The sequence below is a fragment of the Lacerta agilis genome, chromosome 2 (assembly GCF_009819535.1).
Source record: "Lacerta agilis isolate rLacAgi1 chromosome 2, rLacAgi1.pri, whole genome shotgun sequence".
In the NCBI taxonomy this organism is placed as follows: Eukaryota; Metazoa; Chordata; class Lepidosauria; order Squamata; family Lacertidae; genus Lacerta; species Lacerta agilis.
Window position 1 is genome coordinate 27,953,428 of NC_046313.1, and position 22,820 is coordinate 27,976,247.

A 22,820-nucleotide genomic window follows, 5' to 3' on the forward strand; every position below is an offset into this window, starting at 1 on the left:
TGCTCATATACCTCCAGTTGGAAGGAAGGGTGAAAGGAGTCTGTGAACTGCCAAGGAATTGATAAGGTTCTTTATTGAGTCATCTGCAGTTCGACAGATGGTTCTTCCCAGGCTGAGAGGGGAAATAGTGACAACAGGTTATTTACTGGGACAGAGTGACTTTTGCTACCGTTGTTAAAGTTGCAAACAACAAAGCATGGGATGGAGCAATGAAGACATTTCTGGAACAACAATGGGATATCTAAGCTGTGCCCAAGGCATTATGGATAACATCAACATCCAAGAGCAGGAAGAAACACCACAGACAGAATATATTGCCACATACAGGAAGAACAAGAATATAGTTTGAGTTCCTCACTTGTAGTTTTATAAATCAACATGAATTTGTTGTTATTTAGTCGTTTAGTCGTGTCCGACTCTTCGTGACCCCATGGACCAGAGTTTGGTCAGACTCATGTTGGTAGCTTCAAGAACACTGTCCAACCATCTTGTCCTCTGTTGTCCCCTTCTCCTTGTGCCCTCCATCTTTCCCAACATCAGGGTCTTTTCCAGGGAGTCATCTCTTCTCATGAGGTGGCCAAAGTACTGGAGCCTCAACTTCAGGATCTGTCCTTCCAGTGAGCACTCAGGACTGATTTCCTTCAGAATGGATAGGTTTGATCTTTTTGCAGTCCATGGGACTCTCAAGGGTCTCCTCCAGCACCATAATTCAAAAGCATCAATTCTTCGGCAATCAGCCTTCTTTATGGTCCAGCTCTCACTTCCATAGCTTTAACTATATGGACCTTCCATAGCTTTAACTATGTGGACCTTTGTCGGCAAGGTGATGTCTCTGCTTTTTAAGATGCTGTCTAGGTTTGTCATTGCTTTCTCCCAAGAAGCAGGCGTCTTCTAATTTCATGACTGCTGTCACCATCTGCAGTGATCATGGAGCCCAAGAAAGTAAAATCTCTCATTGCCTCCATTTCTTCCCCTTCTATTTGCCAGGATGTGATGGGACCAGTGGCCATGATCTTAGTTTTTTTTATGTTGAGCTTCAGACCATATTTTGCGCTCTCCTCTTTCACTCTCATTAATACACCCCTGTATTGCAGGGGTTGGACTAAATTATCCTCGTAGTCCCATGCAGCTCTACAGGTCTGCAATTCTGTAGTGGACAACTCAATTAAAATGTTGACAAAATCTGTAGCTGTGAAAAAAAAATGATTTCCATTCTAGGAATCGTTAGGGAAGGGATCCAACCTGAAATTGATCATAATCCTGCCCAAATCTAGAGGAATACTGTACCTGTTGGTCACTGACCACACTTCAAACACGATATTGCAGAGCTGAAAAAGGTACAAAAAAGCTAGGGGACATTTATTCATTTATATATTTCATTTATATATTTCAAAGTGAATTTGTCAATTCACGGAGGGCAAGGGTGTCAATGGCTACTATTCATAGGGCAGGATGCTGGACTTGATAGATCTTTGGTCTCATTCAGCAGGACTCTCCTTATGTTCTTATGGCCATAGTAGTTAATGGGGATTCCCTTCCCCCCCATATGATACGGGTCTGGAAGAACACTGGACAGGCAAAGTAAAAGGAGAGTGGAGTACCACAACTTCAGGGGGTGGGAAGTACTTGCTGCCACCCCCTGAAGTTTCCCTCCCTGTCTCAAAAGCCAGGTTTGAATTGTGTATTCTGGAGATAGCATGCTACAATTTTGCAACACACTTCCCCCAAAATTGTTTAGGTGGAAGGGAACCCATGTTGAAAGTGGGACAGAGCACACACTGGCTCCAGCTTGGCTTTACCCCTGAAATGATGAGTGGGAAGGTGCGTTGTGACTGGAAGCCAATGTAGAATAACTTGCACATTTCCTCCTCTGCATAACTGGAATAAATCTGCATAAGTGCCATCCTGGCCTCTCCCTGCTACGCAACTTGTGTAAGAACTGGAAAAACTCATTGTGACACTCATGGAGAGAACAGCTCTGGATAAAAGCTTTGGTAGGCACTACCAAGCCTTGTGGAGCTTTCCTGCTGGGAGCAACTGTGATCTGAAGTGGGACAATGGCTGCCAGCTGGACAAAAGGCAGGTACCTCTTTCAAGGCAACTATACCTGCTTGTATGCTGTGCTCTCTCTTCTCCTCCTGGCAGCCTACCTGCCCTCTGCATGGGCGCAGACGGCCCTGGATGACTACATCAAGCAGGATGACCTTCATTACAACTACACTGTCACAAAGAAGGAAGACAGGCCTGGCGTCACCCTCTACACCCTCAACATGACCTCCCTGAAGTGGCTGAATGGTGAGTGGCATATTTGAAATATAGAGGAAGGCGTTTCCTCAGTGCCCTTTTCCTTTGAGGAGGAAGAGAGCGAGAGACCAGGGAGCCTAACCTGGAGAAGTGGCTGCTGGGTGGGTGTAAGGAAACAGGAAGAGCAGTAGGTACTAGTCAGCAGTGGCGTAGCGAGGTGGGGGCGATGGGGGCGGGGCACTGATTTGCATTTAGTTGCCACCAGAATTGAATTTCTCCCCCACCCCCTGGTGCTGACAGAAGTTAACAGCACCTGGAATGGGAAGATGTTGGCTTAATTCAGGATTTGGGAACCTGTGGCCCAGCGGATGTTGCTGAATTCTCATCAACCCTGACCGCTGGTTGGTTTGGGCTTATGGGAGCTGGAGTTCAACAGCATCTGGAGAGCTACAAGTTCTCCATCACTGCCCTAAGTGGTTTGACCTGTGTCAAGGAGAGTGCAGTGCCCTTCCTTTCACTTCCTAAATGCCAACTCTTTCTTACACTCTCTTTCTACTTTGTTACTTTTCTACTACTAGATAAATATTCATTATGCCTCCTGGGGGTGTATTTCGAAGGGAGAATGGAGGAGAAATCCCCTGATGAATTGATTCTGTGTCTCTCTTTTCAGAGTCTGAAGTGGATAGGCCAGTTTGGTGGCATGAGCTGTTCATTGCTGTGTCAAAGGAACAAAAACTGAAGGACTCGTGTCTGCTGATCATTGGGAATGGAAAAAATGATGCATCTAATACTATCACAGATTTTAGAGTTGATGATATCATCAATCTAGCAAAATCCACTGGGTCGTAAGTTATTGGCGGGATCTCTGAGCAATGAATATGGCACCAACTCTGCTCTGTTAAAACTGCTAAGGGGATTAGCAGCCCTGCAAATATAGAGAACTGTGAGGCAGACATACTTGATGGTGGGAGGCCCTGGAAAAAATACTTTTCCTGGTGGGGAATGAGTGTTGGAATTAGGGTTGCACATCATATTTGGACAATCCTCGAGCTGAGGTGGAATATCTGGAAGGATTTGGGGCTTGTCTGAAGCAAGGCAAGATTTGTATGAGGCAGCTCAAATGATTACGGGCTGCTAAGTTGTTTTATGAAAGATTTTTCACTGGCTGGATATCAAGAGACACACAGCCAGAAAGTCTCACCTAAACAATTTCATTCTAAACCATTGCCCTGGCAATCCAGACATAAAACAACAAGCACGTAGTAAAAGGTAAATTAAATGTCTAGATGTGTGGTCCCAACCAAGAGTGGGGGTGGGGGCAGGAGGATCTGCTTTGCCAGAATGTGAAATAGCACCCATCAGTATTGAACCTTATCCTGACCATTGGATGAGCATAGTGTTCTAGTCCTGCTGACTGCACGGGTCTGTTTCAGCAGTGCGTTCCCCATGTGCTAGCAAAGCAGTACCCTGTAGGATTTAACCTGGACATGCCCATACACTGATGTCACTCTGATGCACAGGTGATGTCACTCTGATGCACAAGTTAGCTTGGACACCCTGGCAGGCCGAGACGTGTTCTAAGATATTCTCCCCAAAGCCTTGGTCTAAGCTTACCATATAAGGAATAACATTAGCATGGGGAATGGGTGGAGGGGGAGTCCATGTGCTTCAGAAAAGTTACACAGGTAGTAAAAGTTTGCTTACTTACCAGTATATAGTGGTAAAAATTCATAAATTATTGGTATAGGAACTGGCTGCTGAGAACCATGTATTCTGAGCTGGGGCAACCAGCTTAAACCTCTTCACACACTGAACTCAGGAAGACTGTGGGAGAACAATGCTTGATTTCCGAGTTCCTCCCAAGGTGAGGGGAAGTTGGCATAGCTAAGCCCGGAAGGACAGCTTGCTCTATGGTTTTAACCCCTTCATGCATTAATTAGACTTGAGCATGTTGGTTATATGAGACTGCTTATCTCAGATATACCAGAGGTCTTCTATGTTTGCAACCTGTGAGTGTTATTGGAGGAGAAAATACTGAGTTCTAACTAATAAAGCTGCCAGAAACAAAAATGGCCTGAAGGCAATCTAATGCCACTCACTGTATTCAAGACATTTTCTCTATGCTCCAAGTCACATCTTAGTTCATCTTCCTTCCAGCCTCCCAATAAATATGTGTAAAAGGTTATATTGCTTGAGTTCTCTCTTTGTCTTGATTTTATGATTGATCTTATTATTGATCCAAAGCTGCCCAGAGCTGTTGACTCTGGTCTCTTTGGCATCATTGCATGTAGATCTCAGAGGACATTTACTGCTGATGGCTAATACTTGTTTTGTCTCTGAAGCTGTGCAGCGCTTTTGGGGCAGATTCCCAACTACCCAATCACCTACAAGGTAAGTGCTCCAGGATCTTTGCATTGCTGGCAACTTCCCACACTCACTTTCACACTCATGTAGGAGTTAGGAGTCAGTTAGGTGAGTGGAACTGGGGGAACAGGAGGTGGCAAAGTTCTTGGCTGTCATATTTTCCCACTGGAAACCTCCACTACAGATTCTCTTCCCCCAATTTCACTCTAATGAGGGAAGTGTTTACTTTCTCAGAGCAAAATCCAGCAGAAATATGCAGTGTGTCCAATAACCTTTCTTCATAAGCAAATTACATTTCATAACCTGTGAAGAATTAACCATCTCTCTCACAGAAGTGGTTCAAAATACTAGAATTAAAATGTGGGAGCCAAGTCATGTGGTGCTTACCTCCTTAGAGAAGGTGAAGGTGAGAGCAGCAGGAACCTGCTCCCCAGATACTTACTGGAACCATGGGCTCCTACTGCATTCCCAGTGGGTTATACATAGGGCAACTGTCCTTATCACTCTGCAGGGTCTGCAGATGGACAGGAAGTCGATGGAATAGAATTATTGATAGATGTAATGGATCTGTTTTTCCCTTTCCCTTTTTTATCCTTCAGTTCTGTATTTTGTAGTTGTATAAATTCATAAATAAAAATTAAAAAACAAACAAAAAACCCTCATATATCTTTCATCTATTTTCCTGCTAGAAAATCCCTATAAAAAGATGCAAGAGGAGCTCTGAAAATGCTGCAGTTGCTTGTTCGTGGTGGAAGTTCATGAACGACGAGAGTGAGCCGCCACACGTGCTGATTCAGTTTCCAATGGTCAAGGTAACTCTGGCTTTCTGTGCTGGCTGGCAAGCACATGCTGCCATCATTCTAGGAAATGCTTTTTTATTGTTTCCAGAATCCCCTGAATGCTGGCAGAGCTACTGTAACATTTGCAAAGCACATATCCCTCATTATTTTTTTTAATCTGCTTGCAAATCACAGAACCTAGAAGGAGGTTGTGGCGGAATAATGCCTGCTGATGATTCAGGTTCATCATGGGCTAACCTATCACTCCCATTTTAGGTAGGTGTTCCCTGGGAGGCGGAGCTAGTTGGCATTCTAAAAGGAGGGGGAACAACCGTTAAAAGGCATTTGGGGGTTGGGCAGTTGGGGGTGGAGGATGAGAGAGAGAAAATGCGAGGTTAGGCATTGGGGAATGGGAGGAAAGGTCATTACCATTGCTAAAGGGATGCAGGAAATATTATAACAAAGCTGAATTACATGAGGAGAAGATTTGTACCAGTATTAACCCGAGACATCCATGTTTTCAAGTTACCTAATAAAGTTAAATGTGCTTAAACGTTCGTTGACTCTGGCAGTATATCAGTACCTTAAGAGGTGTGACTAAGAGGAGAGAACAAAGCTTTCCTGGGGAAGAGGAAACTGTTTGCTTATTCTCCTGTCATACAGAGGGCTGGACAGTGAAGCCAAGTGTGCCACTTATTTGCCTAAAGGGGAGGCAAACTGCAGTAGTTGGGAACCCTGGTAGGGAGATCCCATAGGTGGCAAAAGGTTTTCAACCGTAGAGCCCTGAGGTACCCCAGAGACAACTCCCATATACCGTAAACACTGAAGGATTCATCCTAGTTGTCAGTGAAACTTAGGGAGAGTCACTGTTGGGGAAGTATTGAAGGGGAGGGAATAGGATCCCTCACAGAGGTAAGGTGAGGTGGCGGCCTCAGGCGACAGATCTGGGTGCAAAGAGTACATGACTTGTTGCCTCCTCCCAGGGGCGGAGGAAGCCGCTTTGCCACCCGGGGCGGCAAACCCGGGGGCAGAGTCACTCCGTAGCGCGCATGCGCAATGTCGCTACGTATGACGCATACGTCATTATGTTCGACGCATGCGTAGCAACACTGCACATGCACGCTATGGAGCGGAGGCAAGCCAGGGAGGGGCGTCAGTGGCCCAAGAGAAGCCCACCCCTCCCCTCTGCCCACAGCCCAAACGGGAAGAAAGAAGCAAAGAACGGGCACCCGCTCAGCGCTTTGCTTCGTTCCTTCCCGCTCGGGCTGCGGACAGAGGGGAGGGGCGGGCTTCTCTTGGGCCACTGACGCCCCTCCCTGGCTCACCTCTGCCCGAGCTTGAAATACCAAAGCACGTGCCAAGCAGGTTTCTGAGCCTCGCTGCCGAGTGTGGGTTTTTACCAGGCGTCCACAAGGCTGGCTTGGGTGTCGCACCACTTTGGGGGTGTGTGCCCAGAGTGTCATCCCCACCAGGGTGGAACCCGGGATGCCCTGCCCCCTTCGCTCTGCCCTTCCTACGCCACTGCCTCCTCCTATGCGGCTGCACCTTCTCCACTGCAGGTGCACCCTGCCTCCTCCGCTACAGATACACTGCTGCCACCACATTCATGCCCCATATAAACCGCCCCAGACTCTGCGTTCATCATCTGAGGCCATTCTTTATGTGTCTCCTCCATATGAACGAGAACGGGTCTCTAGTGTTGTGGCTCCCTGTTTGTGGAATGCTCTCCTCAGGGAGACTTTCCTGGGGCTTTCACTATATATCTTTAGGTGCCATGCAAAAGCTTTCCTCTATAACCAGGCCTTTGACCTTTAACTATTTGGGACTTTTTAGAAGTCGGTGGGATGTTCTTAATTTATTTCTCTTTCTCTTCCCTTTAAGGTATCTATGTGGGGTTTATTGTCTGTTGGTTGGTTTGTAAGTTGATCAGGCTTGCCCTGGGCAAGATAAAGCAACTAACAAATTTAGTACATAATGATAATAAACATTAAAGGCATGAAGATGAGACACCTTTTGAGGGCACTTTAATTATGCCAGATTAATAGAGGGACATAGTCGAACCCAATCCAAGCATCTTCTTTGAACTCCAGAGACTATAATCATCTTCTCTTGTGTGCAGGCAGCTGTGCGTGGCATGGACACTGTAACAGATTTAATGCTGAAAGAATCTGGTGGAACGGTGAAGATCAAAAAGTTCACATTGACTGGTGTTTCCAAGGTAGGTATGAACAGCAGGTCTGTGCTATGTTGGCTTTCTAGTACCGCAGTATTAACCCTATGCATGCTCATCCCCAATTTCATCTGTATATGCCATGTTCAGGCTCTCAAGTAAGAAATGCGTACCTCTCCATCTTTATGTTTTGTCACTTTATTGCAGCGCGGCTGGACCACCTGGGTCACAGCAGCTTTGAAGAAAAGAGTTGTGTCATTTCTTCCAATTGTCTATGATCAGTTGAATTTCATTCAAGTGAGTATCCACTTTCTTTACAGCAAACAAAGAGAAGGCTGTTCATAGGATGGTGCACTAGCTGTGTGTATGGCTGCGTATGAGTCTTCTTCAGAGGTGCCAGCTTGCACCAAACATTGAGGGGGCCCGACATGGTGTGTGACATTGCACATGCAGCACACACACTTGTGACGTCACACGCACAATGTCATGCGTTTGGGAGGAGGTGAAGTGCGGAGCTGAGTGTGGCATGGTTTCAATGGCAGATGGCTCCTCTCTTGTGCTTAGCCTCCTCCACCCCCTTAACGTTGAGAAGGCCCAAAACAGCTCTGCCCCCTGTGCTGGCATTCCTGGTCTTCACAGTTCATTCATAGTACAGTACTCTGGACAAATAAGAATATGTTGGCCATTTGCAGGAAGGCTACAAGTGTGAGAGCCAATGAAACTTCTGAGGAAGGGCACTCCACAGCCTCAGCACCACTGCTGCAAAGACCCTGTCTTGTGTCCTAATCAAACATGCTTTTGAAGGCAAGGGACATTGAATAATCCCTCCAATGATTGTAAGGGAGGCAGACTCATGGGGGAGCAGGGTCTTTCAAATACCCTGGCCCCAAATCACAGTGCCATATATTCCCTTCCAGCATTCCTCAGAAAATAGGGACATTCTACTGGTGTAGAATAGAATGTTCTTATTTGATGTGCACATAGAATTCACTTCTGTCTACTTTGGTACAGAACTGGCATCATCAATACCGAGCATACTGTGGCTGGTCATGTACACGGAATGATTACTATCACCTGAATATAACTCGGCAGTTGGACACTCCACGGTTCCAGGAATTAAATTCACATGTTGATCCGTTTGGTGAGCAATTCCTACCATCTCAGATTTCTCTGGTGAATCAGATGGTAGCAGAAGAAAGGGTTGAATAAGTGGGAAAGGGCAGCCCCGGGGAATTTTGGTGGCACTATAATGCATGTAAGATACATTGAAGAGCATGACATCCATTTAATTAAAGGGCCATTTGGTGCTTCTGTGGAGTGAGAATCAGAAGGCTGTTGAATAGTGATTGTTGTTTCTTGTACAAATATGTGAAAACAATGAAATATTTGCGGAGGGAGAACACTGAAAAGTATGTCGTCATGTAGAGGGATGAGGAATCAATAAATTAAATCAAGTCCTCTCCCCTTTTCCACTTCCCTTTTTGAAGCTTCTTAAACTGGGCTCTTCAGCATCTGAGGCCATTGCAGCAAGCTGTGGAGTCCTGGCGGGAATCTATTTCTGGTCAATGTTTCATGCTTTTACCCATAACATTATTCTATCTTTGCTTGCATGCTTTTACCTATAATTGTATACCATCTTCTCTCTAATCCACAATTCTTCTCATTAAAAACCCATCAAAACTCATATTTAAAGGCAAATTAATATACATTTAAAAGTGTATTTTCTGTCAAAATATTAATTTAAATATGTATTTCAGAGTGTTTAAGCTTCCAAGAACAAAGTGCTTGTTACTGTTAGGAGTAATAATAATATTAATAATAATAATAATATATCTATATACCATTCATCTGACTGGGTTTTCCCAGCTGCTCTGGGTGGCTTCCCACAATTAATAAAACTATAGTAAAACATTAAAAGCTTTTCCATACAGGGTTCTATTTTTCTGAAAAGTAAGTCAAAGTGACTTACTGGAAACTGAAGGAGGGGAGAGTTCTCTTATGCTTGGATCCTGTTTACTGGTTTTCTCCAGATATCTGCTTGGCCAGTTTCAGAACAGAGTGCTGGGCCAGGTGGACCATTGGTCTGCTCCAAGACGCTCTTCTTGTGTACTTATGTTCACCAGTTCTGCCAGTCCAGTTTGATTCTGCACCTGGAACAAAAGGGTTTGCCATCCTGTCCTCTGTCTTGTGCAGAAAAAATGTTCCCGGCCCTAGTTATTGAAGCAGAAGCAGGGATGATAAATTATCCTAATAAATATAATTAAAGGTTCCAGTGCAAGAGGTGCAAATCAGGATTTTTCATAGACTGAATTCTTCAAACATCCAGAGGCACCTCATATTGCTTTCTTGATGACATGGAGAGCCTACTACCCAACTTTTTTTAATGCAAAGGAAGGCTCCCTTTTCAACATTGCACCACCAACATTTGCTATCTAGGCTTTGATCTTTGGTCTTAGTTTGCCACAGTAAGGCTGTTTTACATATTTTTCAATTATGGCAGTTGGAGGATGGATGGCGGCTAATGGATTTAGGTTGAATCCTGACAAGACAGAAGTACTGTTCTTGGGGGACGGCGACGGGCTGGTGTGGAGGATTCCCTGGTCCTCAGTGGAGTAATTGTGCCCCTGAAGGACCAGGTACACAGCCTGGGAGTCATTTTGGACTCACAGCTGTCCATGGAGGCTCAGGTCAGTTCTGTATCCAGGGCAGCTGTCTACCAGCTCCATCTGGTACGCAGGCTGAGACCCTACCTGCCTGCGGACTGTCTCGCCAGAGTGGTGCATGCTCTAGTTATCTCCCGCTTGGACTACTGCAATGCGCTCTACGTGGGACTACCTTTGAAGGTGACCTGGAAACAACAACTAATGTAGAATGCAACAGCTAGACTGGTGACTGGGAGTGGCTGCCGAGACCATATAACACCGGTCCTGAAAGACCTACATTGGCTCCTAGTACGTTTCCAAGCACAATTCAAAGTGTTGGTGCTGACCTTTAAAGCCCTAAACGGCCTCGGTCCAGTATACCTGAAGCTGCCCAGAGTGGCTGGGGAAACCCAGCCAGATGGGCGGGGTACAATTATTATTATTATTATTATTATTATTATTATTAATTATATTTTTGCTCCCAACCTGCTCAATGTCTCTTGTTTTCCATTGCTCTTATCCAATCTTACCAGGCTTTGATGATGAAATTAAGTACAGTACTAGCAACTTGAGAACTGCATGTGTTTCCCATTACAATATCATTTAATTTTGCCATCCTCAGCATATAATGAGCGATACCAAAATAAGACCTGGTGCTCAATTGGTGCAACAGGAGATGAGGTCAACCTGCCTGATAACACTTACTATTTCTTTGATCAGCTAGCCGGGAAGAAATATATCCGGTGAGTTCCTGCTGCAAAAAATTACCAGACTGTTCTTTACGAGAATGGCCGCTTACCGCCTCTCCTCGGTGAGCGGTGGTTGCGGCCTGATGTGGTGCCTCCCTCACTGCCCAGACACAATGCACCATCTTGACCCCCTCAGCCATCACACAGACTCACAGGGTTCCTACCAAACTCCGATTCAATTTGAGCCAATTAGCGGCGGCCTGGGAGGCATGGCCTAGGCAGGCGCACCTGGATGAGGCAGGCTTTACTCAGGTGCACCCGCCAAAAATATAGCCTGGCTGACCCTGTACTCCTCACACACACATATCAAACACACACACACACACACACACACACACACACACACACACACACCCTCCCTCCCTCCCTTTAAAGTTGCTTGCTACATTAACCATTTCTTTTCCAGCTAGGAGGGCTTTGCTGTGGTCTGTGGACAGTCACCGTTTTCGAGCCCATGAAGGAATTTCCCCTGCACTGCAGGTTTCACCTTCCCCATAGCACTAGTCATAACTTTGCCAGTTTAGGCCTTGGGTGGAATCATATAGTCTTTCATCCAATCGGGGTGTGGTGAAGCGGTGACATTAACCACCCCCTGCTCCCTGCAGCGGTGGCGGCAATAACAGAGTACCTTGTTAGAGGGGTCTGGAGGGAAGTCTCTGTCCAAAGTGCCAGTTGCATAGGACTAGTGGGCCATAGAGCTTCCCTCAGTGTTTGGAGCCATCCGTGTAAACCTGCATTTTGTGATGGACCCACCCCTGAATTGACACTGTCATGCGCCTCAGCTCCGGGGGGGGGGGGGCGCTGAGAGGGATACACGTCCAGTGCCTATGGCAAGGCTTCCTATATCTGAAATCAATAAAGTTGTGGCCATTTTCATCCCAGACAATTTTCTTGTCCATTCATTTACCACCACCACCACCCCCTTTGTAGTCAGGTGTGTCTGGTGGCGGACTCTGGGCACAAAATCATCCCTCTGGTTAAAGGCAGCAACCGGATGGCTTGAGCCTCAGATGAGAGACAGTACTGTAATATGAACTGAGAACTCACAGCAGATCCTTCAGCTGTTGTGTGAGACCACCTGTGTAATCTGAACAATAATACCAGTGAACAAAGCTGCTGATCTTTGCTGCACAATTTACATAGGCTTTGCATGATGATGCAGTGTTTTTTCCTTGTATATAGAAAAACTCCAGAAAGTCAAATTTCTGTGATTGGAAGAAACATGTCATTCCTTTATCTTAATCTATTGCAAGGAAGTTATTTTTGTAAAACCCTCTCTGTTGCACTGCAGATTCCTCCCGAACACTAATCATGCTGTGACATTACTCCCATGGAGTAAAGCATCTGTCCTAGAGATGTGCAGAGCCTTTTATCTCAGCACCATGCAGAATTTGACCATGCCTCAAATTTCTTGGAAGAGGGTAGAGGTGAGAAAAACTGATTTTGCTTTACATGCTGAATGACAGAAATAATTCAGTCATGAAGCTTGTTTTCTAATTTACCCCAAGCCATGGATGTATGTTGTCCCTAATGGATGTGGGCCTTTACTAAGCACACCCAGTCGAGCTCAAGATTCCTAAGAAATTATCAGAAATGTTGAAGGCAGGAAAGTTGTTATGATGATATACAAACCGGCCTTGGTTAATGTTATCATTTACCAGTAAATGATGGAAACAACAGCTGGGATAGCTCAGTTGGTAGAGCATGAGACTCTTAATCTCAGGGTTTTGGATTCAATCCCCACATTGGGCAAACCCATTGCAGTGGGTTGGACCATATGACCCTTATGGTCCCTTCATAATCTGCAATTCTATGATTATAGAATTTTCTGAGGGCACGCTTGGCTAGTCTTGAGTGTGGTGATAAACACCAGAATATTGCCACATTTCTTCTTGGCCTCCTAAATTCTAGGGTGTTCTTTTATTTACAGAATATATGTGCCAGTTCCTCTTTCAGTCACAGAGAAAGTGTCCTGAGGTGATCTAGTACAGGCTCAGAATGTGGTTATGTACTCAGATTCCCATGGAAAAGCAAATGACTGCTAGACCAGTTTACTTCAGTAGTATCAATATACTGTATTATTTATTGTGGTTTTCATCTTCAGGAAGGCTGAGCAGGGTGTAGATCTTTCAATATTTATCCTTACAACACAGCCTGGATGATGGCCAAAGAGAGAACTGTGATGGGATCCCTCTTTGTTTTTTAATATAGGAAATGGTGTGAAGGGAAAATGTTGGTCTGACATCCACTAACGCCAATGCATTTTTATAAATTGCCCCTCTTCTAGGCTACATTTATCTTCAAAAAATAATATGAGAAATCTGATCACAGATCTCCCCACAAGAAAGATGGGGAGAAAGGGGGGGGGGAGAGAATGGCTCAAGATCACTAGGAGGTCCCTGTGCCCTACTTTAGAGATGGCAGTCCTACATCTGCATGACTAGAACATGCTCTTTGCTGGAGTCCTCTATTTGAAGATCTGCCTGGTTCAAGTGTAATTTAAAGTTAAAGAAGAACCCCAAGAAAAGAGAGTTGGGGGGCTTGAATCACCCGTTGACACTTAATACCTGGACAGCAGGCTGAGCAGGTCACTTAATCACAATCTTCCCCACCACCATATTGTATTTCTTTTTAAAATATAGTTGTTGTTTTTTTAGAAGGCCAGGTGAGAATAGTACAGATAAGCATTGGTGCTTTTGTGTGATGTGTCCAATTATTTTTTCCTTAGTTTGCAAGGAATATTCACTTGACATGTATAGATGTCAACCTTCCTTTTTCTTGCATTGGGAAACGGCCATAGCTGTCAACCTTCCCTTTTTTGCAGTGGGAAATGGCCCTGGAATAAGGGAATTTCCCGCAAAAAAGGGGAAAGTTGACAGCTATGCATGTAGCTGCAGCTACTGCTGACCCTGGTGAGTATACCTGCATATACACACATGTCTCATTCTGACATTACATTTTTAGTTGTATGCTAAAAAGAAAAATTCACCGTATACCTAAAAATGTCATGTGAACATGCCATTAACATGAAAACACAAGCAAAAATTCAAGGTTCTCAGTTTCCCTTATGCATTTGGCAACTTATATGGGTTGACCTTACATAGGGTGTTGCATGACACAGCCAGTCAAAGCAGTGGCTGCTGGAGAGGGTAATGGGAATGGCTCATAGCTGGAGGAAGATTTGATTTTTCTGTGCTATTCTCTCTCTTTCTAGACAAATGCCACAGGTATTATCTATCTCTACACAGATCGGGAGCCTTCAGAAACTAAATGTTTCTTTGCTTGCACATGGCTCACCAACAGGTAGGATTCCAAAATATGTTATATAATTCATTAATACATAGTACAATATACAAAGTCAACGTATACAAAAAAAAAAACCTGAAGGTTTTTCTTTCTTAAAGCTTACCAATTTTATAGAAGGAAAGAAAGAAAGAAAGAAAGAAAGAAAGAAAGAAAGGACTTTCTATCAGTGAGCATCTCAGAAAACTACTAGGTCCCATCTACGCTGTACATGTAAAAGAGTATCAGTGAATTTAGAAATAATATATTGTTGGTGGTAGTTTTCTCCACAAATCAATTTATTCTGTGCTCATGCGAAATCTCTTCTTTCCCTTCTCATTCTCAGGCGAGACTTCAGGGTATTAAGGTGTTCCTTCCCTTTTTTGAGTCTTATGTTTTGGAAACCTTGCAAGGTTGATAAAGTGGTAAGAGGATTAGAATTTCCTTAGTTTATTCACAAAACTGAGGATGTCAAGCGTTCTAAAGACACAAATACAAAAGCCGTTCTTGGGAAATGTCTTCCTTTAAAGCTAGACTTCTGTTGCAGATATTAAATTTGTTCAGTATTTGCAGATTCACTCAATTAATGTCCCTGAGTGCCATTAGGAGGAAGGGTGGGACATTAATTGAAAGAATCTGTAAGAAATCAATCAAACCAATTAATAAAAGGTCTGAGTTACCCAAAACATTCCCCTGCACCTAGCAGAAGAACAGTTCTGTTGCAGTTGTAAAATCACCCATGCTAGGGAGTAGAGCTCCCTAATGTAGTGGGGAGTATGTTTCTACACGCATAGTAGGGGTGAAGAACCTCTATGTGCCTGAAAGCCACATTCTCTTCTGCACAACTTTGTGGAGGCCAGGGTCAAAGGCTAAAGTCAACAGAGCAATCAATGTGAATTCTACCATTGTGCAGTAGCCTAGTTTCTTCACACTCACACATCTTTATCTATCCTCCATCCAAGCAAGCAAGGACACATCTAGTCAGGGGAAAACATTCCAGGGGGGAGGAAAGCACAGCTGGTGAGGGGTGTGGTTTGGGGTGGGTGTGTCCTGGAGGTAATCCCAAGGGCCAGCTAGAGAGAGTTGGTTTATCTAATGCAGGGATGAGAACCTATTCTACTCTATGTAACAAAGTAGGCTGGGGGGTCATATCCATTGGAAATACGTAGAGTAGTTTAAGGTCACCTGGAAAGAACAGCTATGTCATCTGTGGTCATCCTCTAAAACTGTTCCCTCTTCCCTATCCTTGGAAGACACAAATCAGGAACCTCAGCTCATTCTTCTCCAAATTCACACTAATGAACATTCTATAATTTCTTAATATTACATGTTCACTTCTCAGCACCGTCTTCTGTCTGATCTCTTTGCAGGGAACAGGTGTTTATAAAGCAGAATTGTCAAAGCCATTATTGGGATGGAAGGGTTTCTTTATTGAGGTAAATATAATCTCTAGTCGAGTATCTGACTCATTCTTGCACAGCTTTTCCCTTAGCTTAATAGCAGCGTAGGGGGAGGCCCTTTCCATTGGAATCGTGGAAGAGGGAGGGGAGGGTTAAAACGTTCCTTTCCCTGCAACCTCCTGCTGCTGCTGCTCTGCTGACTGGGGGACAAGTGAGAATGGTGAAAAGTGAAATGGCATTCAGAAACAAATAATCTTTATCTGGACTCCCTTGCCCTCTTCCTGCTGCTCTGCTGATCCGTGGGAGGTTTTTTTTTGTGCCATATAAATTTAGACAGCTGACAGTTGAGAAGGGAGACAGATTACACACTGAACAAGAGATAGAAAACATGCAAGTTTTTGGAGAATATACATGCGGATGGGAAAATATGCATATTGACAGAGAATGTTCAGCATTCATATATGATATGTACATTCCACAAAGCCTGTTGGGAAGGATAATGGCTAGACAGTGTACAGATTTCAGACTCCATTAATAATAATAATAATAATAATAATAATAATAATAATAATAATTTATTATTTGTACCCCGCCCATCTGGCCGGGTCTCCCCAGCCACTCTGGGCGGCTTCCACCAAACATTAAAATACATTTAAAATATCACAGTTTAAAAACTTCCCTAAACAGGGCTGCCTTCAGGTATTTCCTGAATGTCAGGTAGTTGTTTATTCCCTTGACTTCTGATGGGAGGGCGTTCCACAGGGCGGGCGCCACTACCGAGAAGGCCCTCTGCCTGGTTCCCTGTAGTTTTGCTTCTCGCAGTGAGGGAACCGACAGAAGGCCCTCGGCGCTGGATCTCAGTGTCCGGGCTGAATGATGGGGGTGGAGACGCTCCTTCAGGTATACAGGACCGAGGCCGTTTAGGGCTTTAAAGGTCAGCACCAACACTTTGAATTGTGCTCGGAAACATACTGGGAGCCAATGTAGATCTCTCAGGACCGGTGTTATGTGGTCCCGGCGGCCACTCCCAGTCACCAGTCTAGCTGCCGCATTCTGGATTAATTGCAGTTTCCGGGTCACCTTCAAAGGTAGCCCCACATAGAGTGCATAGGCAGGTTTCCCAAGGTTTATTAGAGAATATGCATATTGACCGAGAAATGTGCACAATTTCTTCTTCATAGAAACATGGTCAGCACATTTTCCATGAAGGCTACTGAATGTGCACAATGTCAGTTTTTGTGAACATTAACGCTTGAACTTTTTGTTGTTGTTGTTTACTCATTTATTCGTGTCCGACTTTTCGTGACCCCTTGGAGTTTGGTCAGACTTCAAGAACACTGTCCAACCATCTCGTCCTCTGTCGTCCTCTTCTCCTTGTGCCCTCAATCTTTCCCAACATCAGGGTCTTTCCAGGGAGTCTTCTCTTCTCATGAGGTGGCCAAAGTATTGGAGCCTCAGCTTCAGGATCTGTCCTTCCAGTGAGCACTCAGGCCTGATTTCCTTAAGAATGGATAGGTTTAATCTTATGGTTGAACTTGCATTCCCTTTAATATACATATATTAACTGAAACTACCGTAAGTACTCCAAGACTGTTGTGCAACTGTATAAATAGGTACGAAGTATTCTGCAGTAAGGCACGGCTCCTAAAATCTGCAGTAAGATGCATGCTTCATTTCTTTGATATCTCTGTGTTATAAACTCCTAATCCTGCTCCATTCAGCTCTCTGCAAAGGAACATATTGAGCAGAAATCCAATTTCTTTTCCAGGTAACTTTCAAAGGACCTGAGAAGGATAAGCATGTTTTCACCTCAGAGGTTCAAATCATCCCAGACACGTTTCCATGTGCAGACTGCAAGGGAGAAGGATGCTATGGGAAGCTGGTGTGAAACCCTGCAGAGACACGGTGGCTCCTGTTGCTGACAGCATCCATGAGGGAAGACATAAGAGGCATTTGGAAAAGCATGCAGAGAAGCGGGTGGACAGAGAAGGAACCTCATGCAGAGAAAGCAGACAGGTCCCACTTAAACTAAAATGCAATAGGTGCAGGGGTGGGCAGCTTGGTGTCATGGGGTCAGTGAGGGTGTCACTCAGGATCAGGAGACCTAACCAAGGAGCAGATGTTGGGGGAATGGGGAATGGGTAGGGTGGTTGTATGAAGAATATTTGACATGGGAGGAAGAGGCTGGTTATATAGAATTATGAACAAGTAAATACAATACAAAAGGGACACGGGTGGCGCTGTGGTCTAGGGCTTGCCGATCAGAAGGTTGGCGGTTTGAATTCCCACGACGGAGTGAGCTCCCATTGCTCAGTCCCTGCTGTTCGAAAGCACATCAAAGCGCAAGTAGATAAATAGGTACCGCTCCGGCGGGAAGGTAAATGGCGTTTCTGTGCGCTGCTCTGGTTTCATCAGAACCAGCTTAGTCATGCTGGCCACATGACCCGGAAGCTGTACGCCGGCTCCCTCGGCCAATAAAGCAAGATGAGTGCCGCAACCCCAGAGTCGCCCGCAACTGGACCTAATGGTCAGCGGTCCCTTTACCTTTAAATACAATACAGGAAAGTGTGCCTTATTGATTCCCAGTGCCCGGTATCATAATAAAGAATATAGCTATGTTTTATAAGTCTTCAATGAAACTCTGTACTAGTTTCGGATCGTTTTATGCAAATGGTACAATTCCTTATTTTACTTTTAAGACAGTTTAACCTCATAAGGGGATTACATATTCTCTAATATAAGTAATTAAATATAACTGTCATGTAAAGTGATTGAGTTCAAATTCTGCACAAGGCACAGACCAACTGAGTTGCTTCATTGGCTTGCTATTTTCTGTTACCTTTAGGTTCCTCTCTGCAAAATGGGGTGTAACAATAAAACGATTATGCCTTTGTACCACCTGCAGGGGTTTTCATTGCCTGATCCTGTCTTAGTATTTTTCTTCATTACCAAATATACCTTGTTTCTGGCATTCATGCATTGGGTGACATGTCCTTGTTTTTTGAAGGTACATGTCAGGCAAACTCAGCCCTCCAGATGTTTTGGGACTACAACTCCCATAAACAGGACCAGTGTTCAGGGATGATGGGAATTGTAGTCCCAAAACATCTGGAGGGCCGAGTTTGCCTATTACAAGGGAGAAATTCATGTAATTGCCATGCTTCAATATGATACGAGATTCCCAAATGGGTGAAAGTTACTTTGTGTCCCAGGAACCCAGGAGAACATTGGCAAAAGCAAACGCTTTGCATTTATTGTGCATAAGTAATTGCTAGCCCAAACAATCAGGATCAAGCATATGAAACGTTTGCCATCCAGGTACACCATCCCACAACATGCACTCTCCCACTGATTGCCCAAGCAGTGGGTTGGACCAAAATTAACACACTTTCTGTCCCAGACCTCTTTTCCCTTCCTCAGCTGGTTAACTCTTCCTTCCCCTCCAATCCCAATGCTGACTGACATCTAGTTTTTACCTAAGGTTAATTGCTGAGGGGGTGGGGATTTTCACCAGGATTTTGGAAGGGGCAGTTTAACTCTCCTCTCCCAACTGGCTGAGAGTTGGGAAAAGGAAGATGGACTACAGAAAACAAGTTAATCTTGATCTGGAACCACATCCCTTCTTCCCACATCAGGTTGTGGCCCAGGTGATATTAAACAGCAGACCGGGGTGCAAATTGTGCTGGACTTAGGAAACAAGGTTATGTTTTTTGGAAGCTATGCATACTGACTGGAGATGTCAGTTGAGATGTACATGCCCAAAGGCCTGTTGGAGATTCCGTATATTGACCAGGAATGTGCATAGTCAGTTTATGTGCACATTCTCCATGATGCCTAGTGAATGTACACAATGATTAGTTATTAAATGCATTAGATGCTCATCTTACCCCCCCCCCCCAATATATGCATAATATAATATATTAAAAATCTGTAAAAGAGTTGAATTGTGTCAGGAACTGGCTGGCTGAAGAGGGGTGCTGGGAGACTCCATCCAGGGAACCCCCTGGGGAGTCAGCGGAGGAGGAAGGCTCAGAGCAAGGGTAAGAGTGGTGGGACTCGGAAAACTGGTCAGAGGAGGTGGGAGAATGTGGGCGGAGGGGAAGAGAAGCAACAGGCCTGAGTGCAAGAGAAGAGCCAGAGTCAAGGGCTGGGCAGGGGGCAGAGAGAAACACTTCAGGCCCCAGATCTGAAGGAGACGAGGAGGGGGCAGAAGCTGAAACAGCTCTGCAGGAGCTGCCCTGTCCCACTATATTAAGCTCCCCTGCCACTTTGACTCCAAGGTCACGAAGGACTTTGCATGTAGCTGAACAAAAAGCTCAGAAAGCACAATGGGGAGGGGCTCCTTCCTGCCGGAGTTTACACCTGCTTGGGAGAGACGTAGGGTTAGCGGAGGAGGGTTAGCGAAAAGCAGGAGGGGCCAAGAGCCAATCATGGCAACCGGGCTTGCACGCGCTCTGCTTGTATGCTATTTTCTTGAATAAAAAAGCTGACTTTACTTTGAATCGATGACCCAGCCCTGCCAGATTGGCACTCAAATGCTACATTAAGTGTCCTTTCATATTCTTCAAAGCAGCCTTGTTGACGTTGCATTGGCTATAGCCTGATAGAACTTTTGTTTCATACATTTGCTGGAGGTAGAATTGCTCTGGGAGTAGATCCCTGAAACTCTTCGCTGCCTCTGCTATCCTCGTGTGAGGGAAGTGGTGCTGCTGGGGCTGGACCTCAGGGCTCAAGTCCAGGATCCCACCACAGCCCGGCCTCCCTTCAAATGACCACCCAGAGAGTAGCAGATGATGGGGGCAGCAGGAAATAAGGTCCAGCAAAAAAAAAAAAAAAAACCGGCATGGGCATGTTGGTTCCCACTGGGGCTGACACTAGTTGTCATATGAAACCATGTCTTGAAACGATATATATATAGGAAAGTGCAGATCTTTCATTAAATAAGGAAGTAGGGTGGACTTTGTGTAACCATGGCCTTAGTTCCTGAAGAAATGTCAAATCCGCCAGAATGAGGCCCTGGAGCAAGTAGGGTTGGCCTTGTTTTTATCTTTTATGTGTGATATAATCACATTTTAACTACTAGTTTTTATCCCTTACCTGTTTTAAGTCTTATGTGTTCAGTTTATCCATATTTTATGTCTGTGACTGAAATAAAGTTTGATACTGATATTATATCTTTTTCTTATAATTTTTTTTTATTTTTAGTTGTGCTTTCCCCCTTTTCTCTTTATTTTCTATAACTGAAATTTTATTAATAAAAACAGGATGCAATATGGTTTGCATATTGTTTTAGAAAGTGCAAATTAGGTAGATTTGCCCATAAATGTGAACTGAATCAAATTTCTCCCATCCCTAATAAAAATAGAACTGATTGGACAGGATGAATCCTGCAGTTCAGCAACAGCCAACTGTGCAATATTGAGGAATGTGGGGATGTTTTCCCTCATCCAATATATTGATATGTAAAGCATAAACAACCCCAGCAGGATTTCACTGTAGTTTCCTCCTCTTCCGCTATTACATTATAATCTGAGCAATGTCATGCAACACAGAAACTTCTATACTAATTTGAACCTTGGCGTACGTCACAACTCTGTTATGCAAGAGGAACCTACTCCTCGAAGGAAACTTTTTGGCTTCAAGACAGGGAAGTATATCTGCCCTAAATATTCCCATGCAGAGTCATATTGAAATTGACTACGTGATTCAGAGCCCTGTTTGTCAAATGATCATTTCAGAATACCATGAAAGCTTAGTGTGACATTCATGGAGGGAACTATACTAAAGCAAAGCTTTGGGTGCACTGCCAATGCTTTTTTCTATGCACAATTCTTTGTTGTTTTTCTGAATTCCTGTAACAACACAAGTAACAAAACATAAACAGCAAAAGTTTTTTTTTAAGCACCACATCATTTCATAATACCATTAAGTAAGATATACACAGGCAATCAAAGTGAAGAGTGGAATAGAAAACGATTGAAGAAAAGAGAAAAGGGTCTTTTTCCAGGACAAATCCTCATTTTCATCATAAGAGTTGCCATAGAGATCCATAGTTAAATGTATCCTCTTTATTTGCTCTTCAAAATATGGCAGCCCCAGAGAGGGGATAGACTCTGGCAGAGCCCACATAGTGAAGAGATCACACAATGGTCCTGGATGGAAGTTTCAGACCTCAAAGCATACTGTATTTGTGTGTGCGCATGCATGCATGGCTGAAGAAAGCAGGTATTTCATAAGAAGCAAGGGAAGAGAGATCTTCTGTTCAATTGGGGCAGGTATGGCATGTACATTCAATGTTACCTCACAGAAGTGGCTGGATGGTGAGAGCAGCAGTTTGAAAATGGAGACAGAGGGAGCCCCAATGCCATATGCATACAACAGCAATGTGTGAGGAGGCTGTTGAAGGCAGTGAGTCACTCTGTGGAAATATAGGAAGCATTATGTATGTGGGTCTCCATGTGGTTGGCTGTGACATGGATAAAAGGCCCAGGGCCGTCTCATCCATAGGGGCTGGTGGCGCGGCGCACCAGGGCGCCGGGCCCCCCAGGGGCGCCCCCGCGAGCCCACCGGCATACCGGGCTCCCCCTCCCCAACCCGCCCCCACGGGTGGGCTGCAAGCCGGCCGCCCTCGCCTCCCAGAGCCCCAGCTGGAGCGCTGGAGCGGCGCAGGGCTTTGCCCACCCGCCCGCGAGCGCCCGCTCCAACGCCACGCCCCTCATCCCCTGCTCGCCCACCCCCCTCCCGAGGGGCGGCCAGCGCGGGAGGGAGGCAGGCGGAGAGGCGGCAGGCCGGGGGCGCCGAGGGATCGCCGCGCCACGGCGGGCGATCCCTCTAAGAAGGCCCTGAAAAGGCTACTGCTGTTTCCTAGTCTCTGGAACCCAAAAACTATGGCTCCCACTTACTCTGCATTCACTTTTTTCAGTTCCCAGAGCTTTTAAGCACATAATTTTATCCACAATGCATATCTACTTTTATCAAATACTACTGTTTAATGCACTGTCGTTCAAACCAGCTTCACATTGCATGGAGTCTTTAAGCCACTCCTACTTCATCTCTCACCAAGGTGTGAACACTTTTGCATAGGATAAACGTATCTCCACCCTGTGAACGCCCCCTGGTGCCTACAAAAACAGAAACCAATCTGACCCTAATGTACCTGTTCTGGTGTAAACTGCTAGGGTAGGAAAGTG

The 22,820-nt window shown here is 44.9% G+C and overlaps 1 protein-coding gene across 1 annotated transcript; it reads left to right on the plus strand.

The window, feature by feature from the left end:
• Positions 1–1,993: 1,993 nt before the first annotated feature.
• On the plus strand, positions 1,994–17,879 carry LOC117040922 (autocrine proliferation repressor protein A-like). Its single transcript, XM_033139052.1, has 13 exons — positions 1,994–2,295; positions 2,915–3,089; positions 4,587–4,635; positions 5,298–5,420; positions 7,507–7,605; positions 7,765–7,854; positions 8,569–8,698; positions 10,822–10,942; positions 12,240–12,375; positions 14,163–14,251; positions 14,577–14,655; positions 15,601–15,666; positions 17,399–17,879. Exons 1-13 carry the CDS (start codon positions 2,058–2,060, stop codon positions 17,516–17,518), a joined length of 1,515 nt encoding a protein of 504 aa, XP_032994943.1. The 5' UTR covers positions 1,994–2,057; the 3' UTR covers positions 17,519–17,879.
• Positions 17,880–22,820: the final 4,941 nt, after the last annotated feature.

Coding starts and splice junctions, on each gene's coding strand:
- LOC117040922 (XM_033139052.1), top strand. CDS start 2,058: ATGGCTGCCAGCTGGACAAAAGGCAGGTACCTCTTTCAAGGCAACTAT. Junction 2,296..2,914: donor CTCCCTGAAGTGGCTGAATG/GTGAGTGGCATA, acceptor CTCTCTTTTCAG/AGTCTGAAGTGGATAGGCCA. Junction 4,636..5,297: donor ACTACCCAATCACCTACAAG/GTAAGTGCTCCA, acceptor TTTTCCTGCTAG/AAAATCCCTATAAAAAGATG.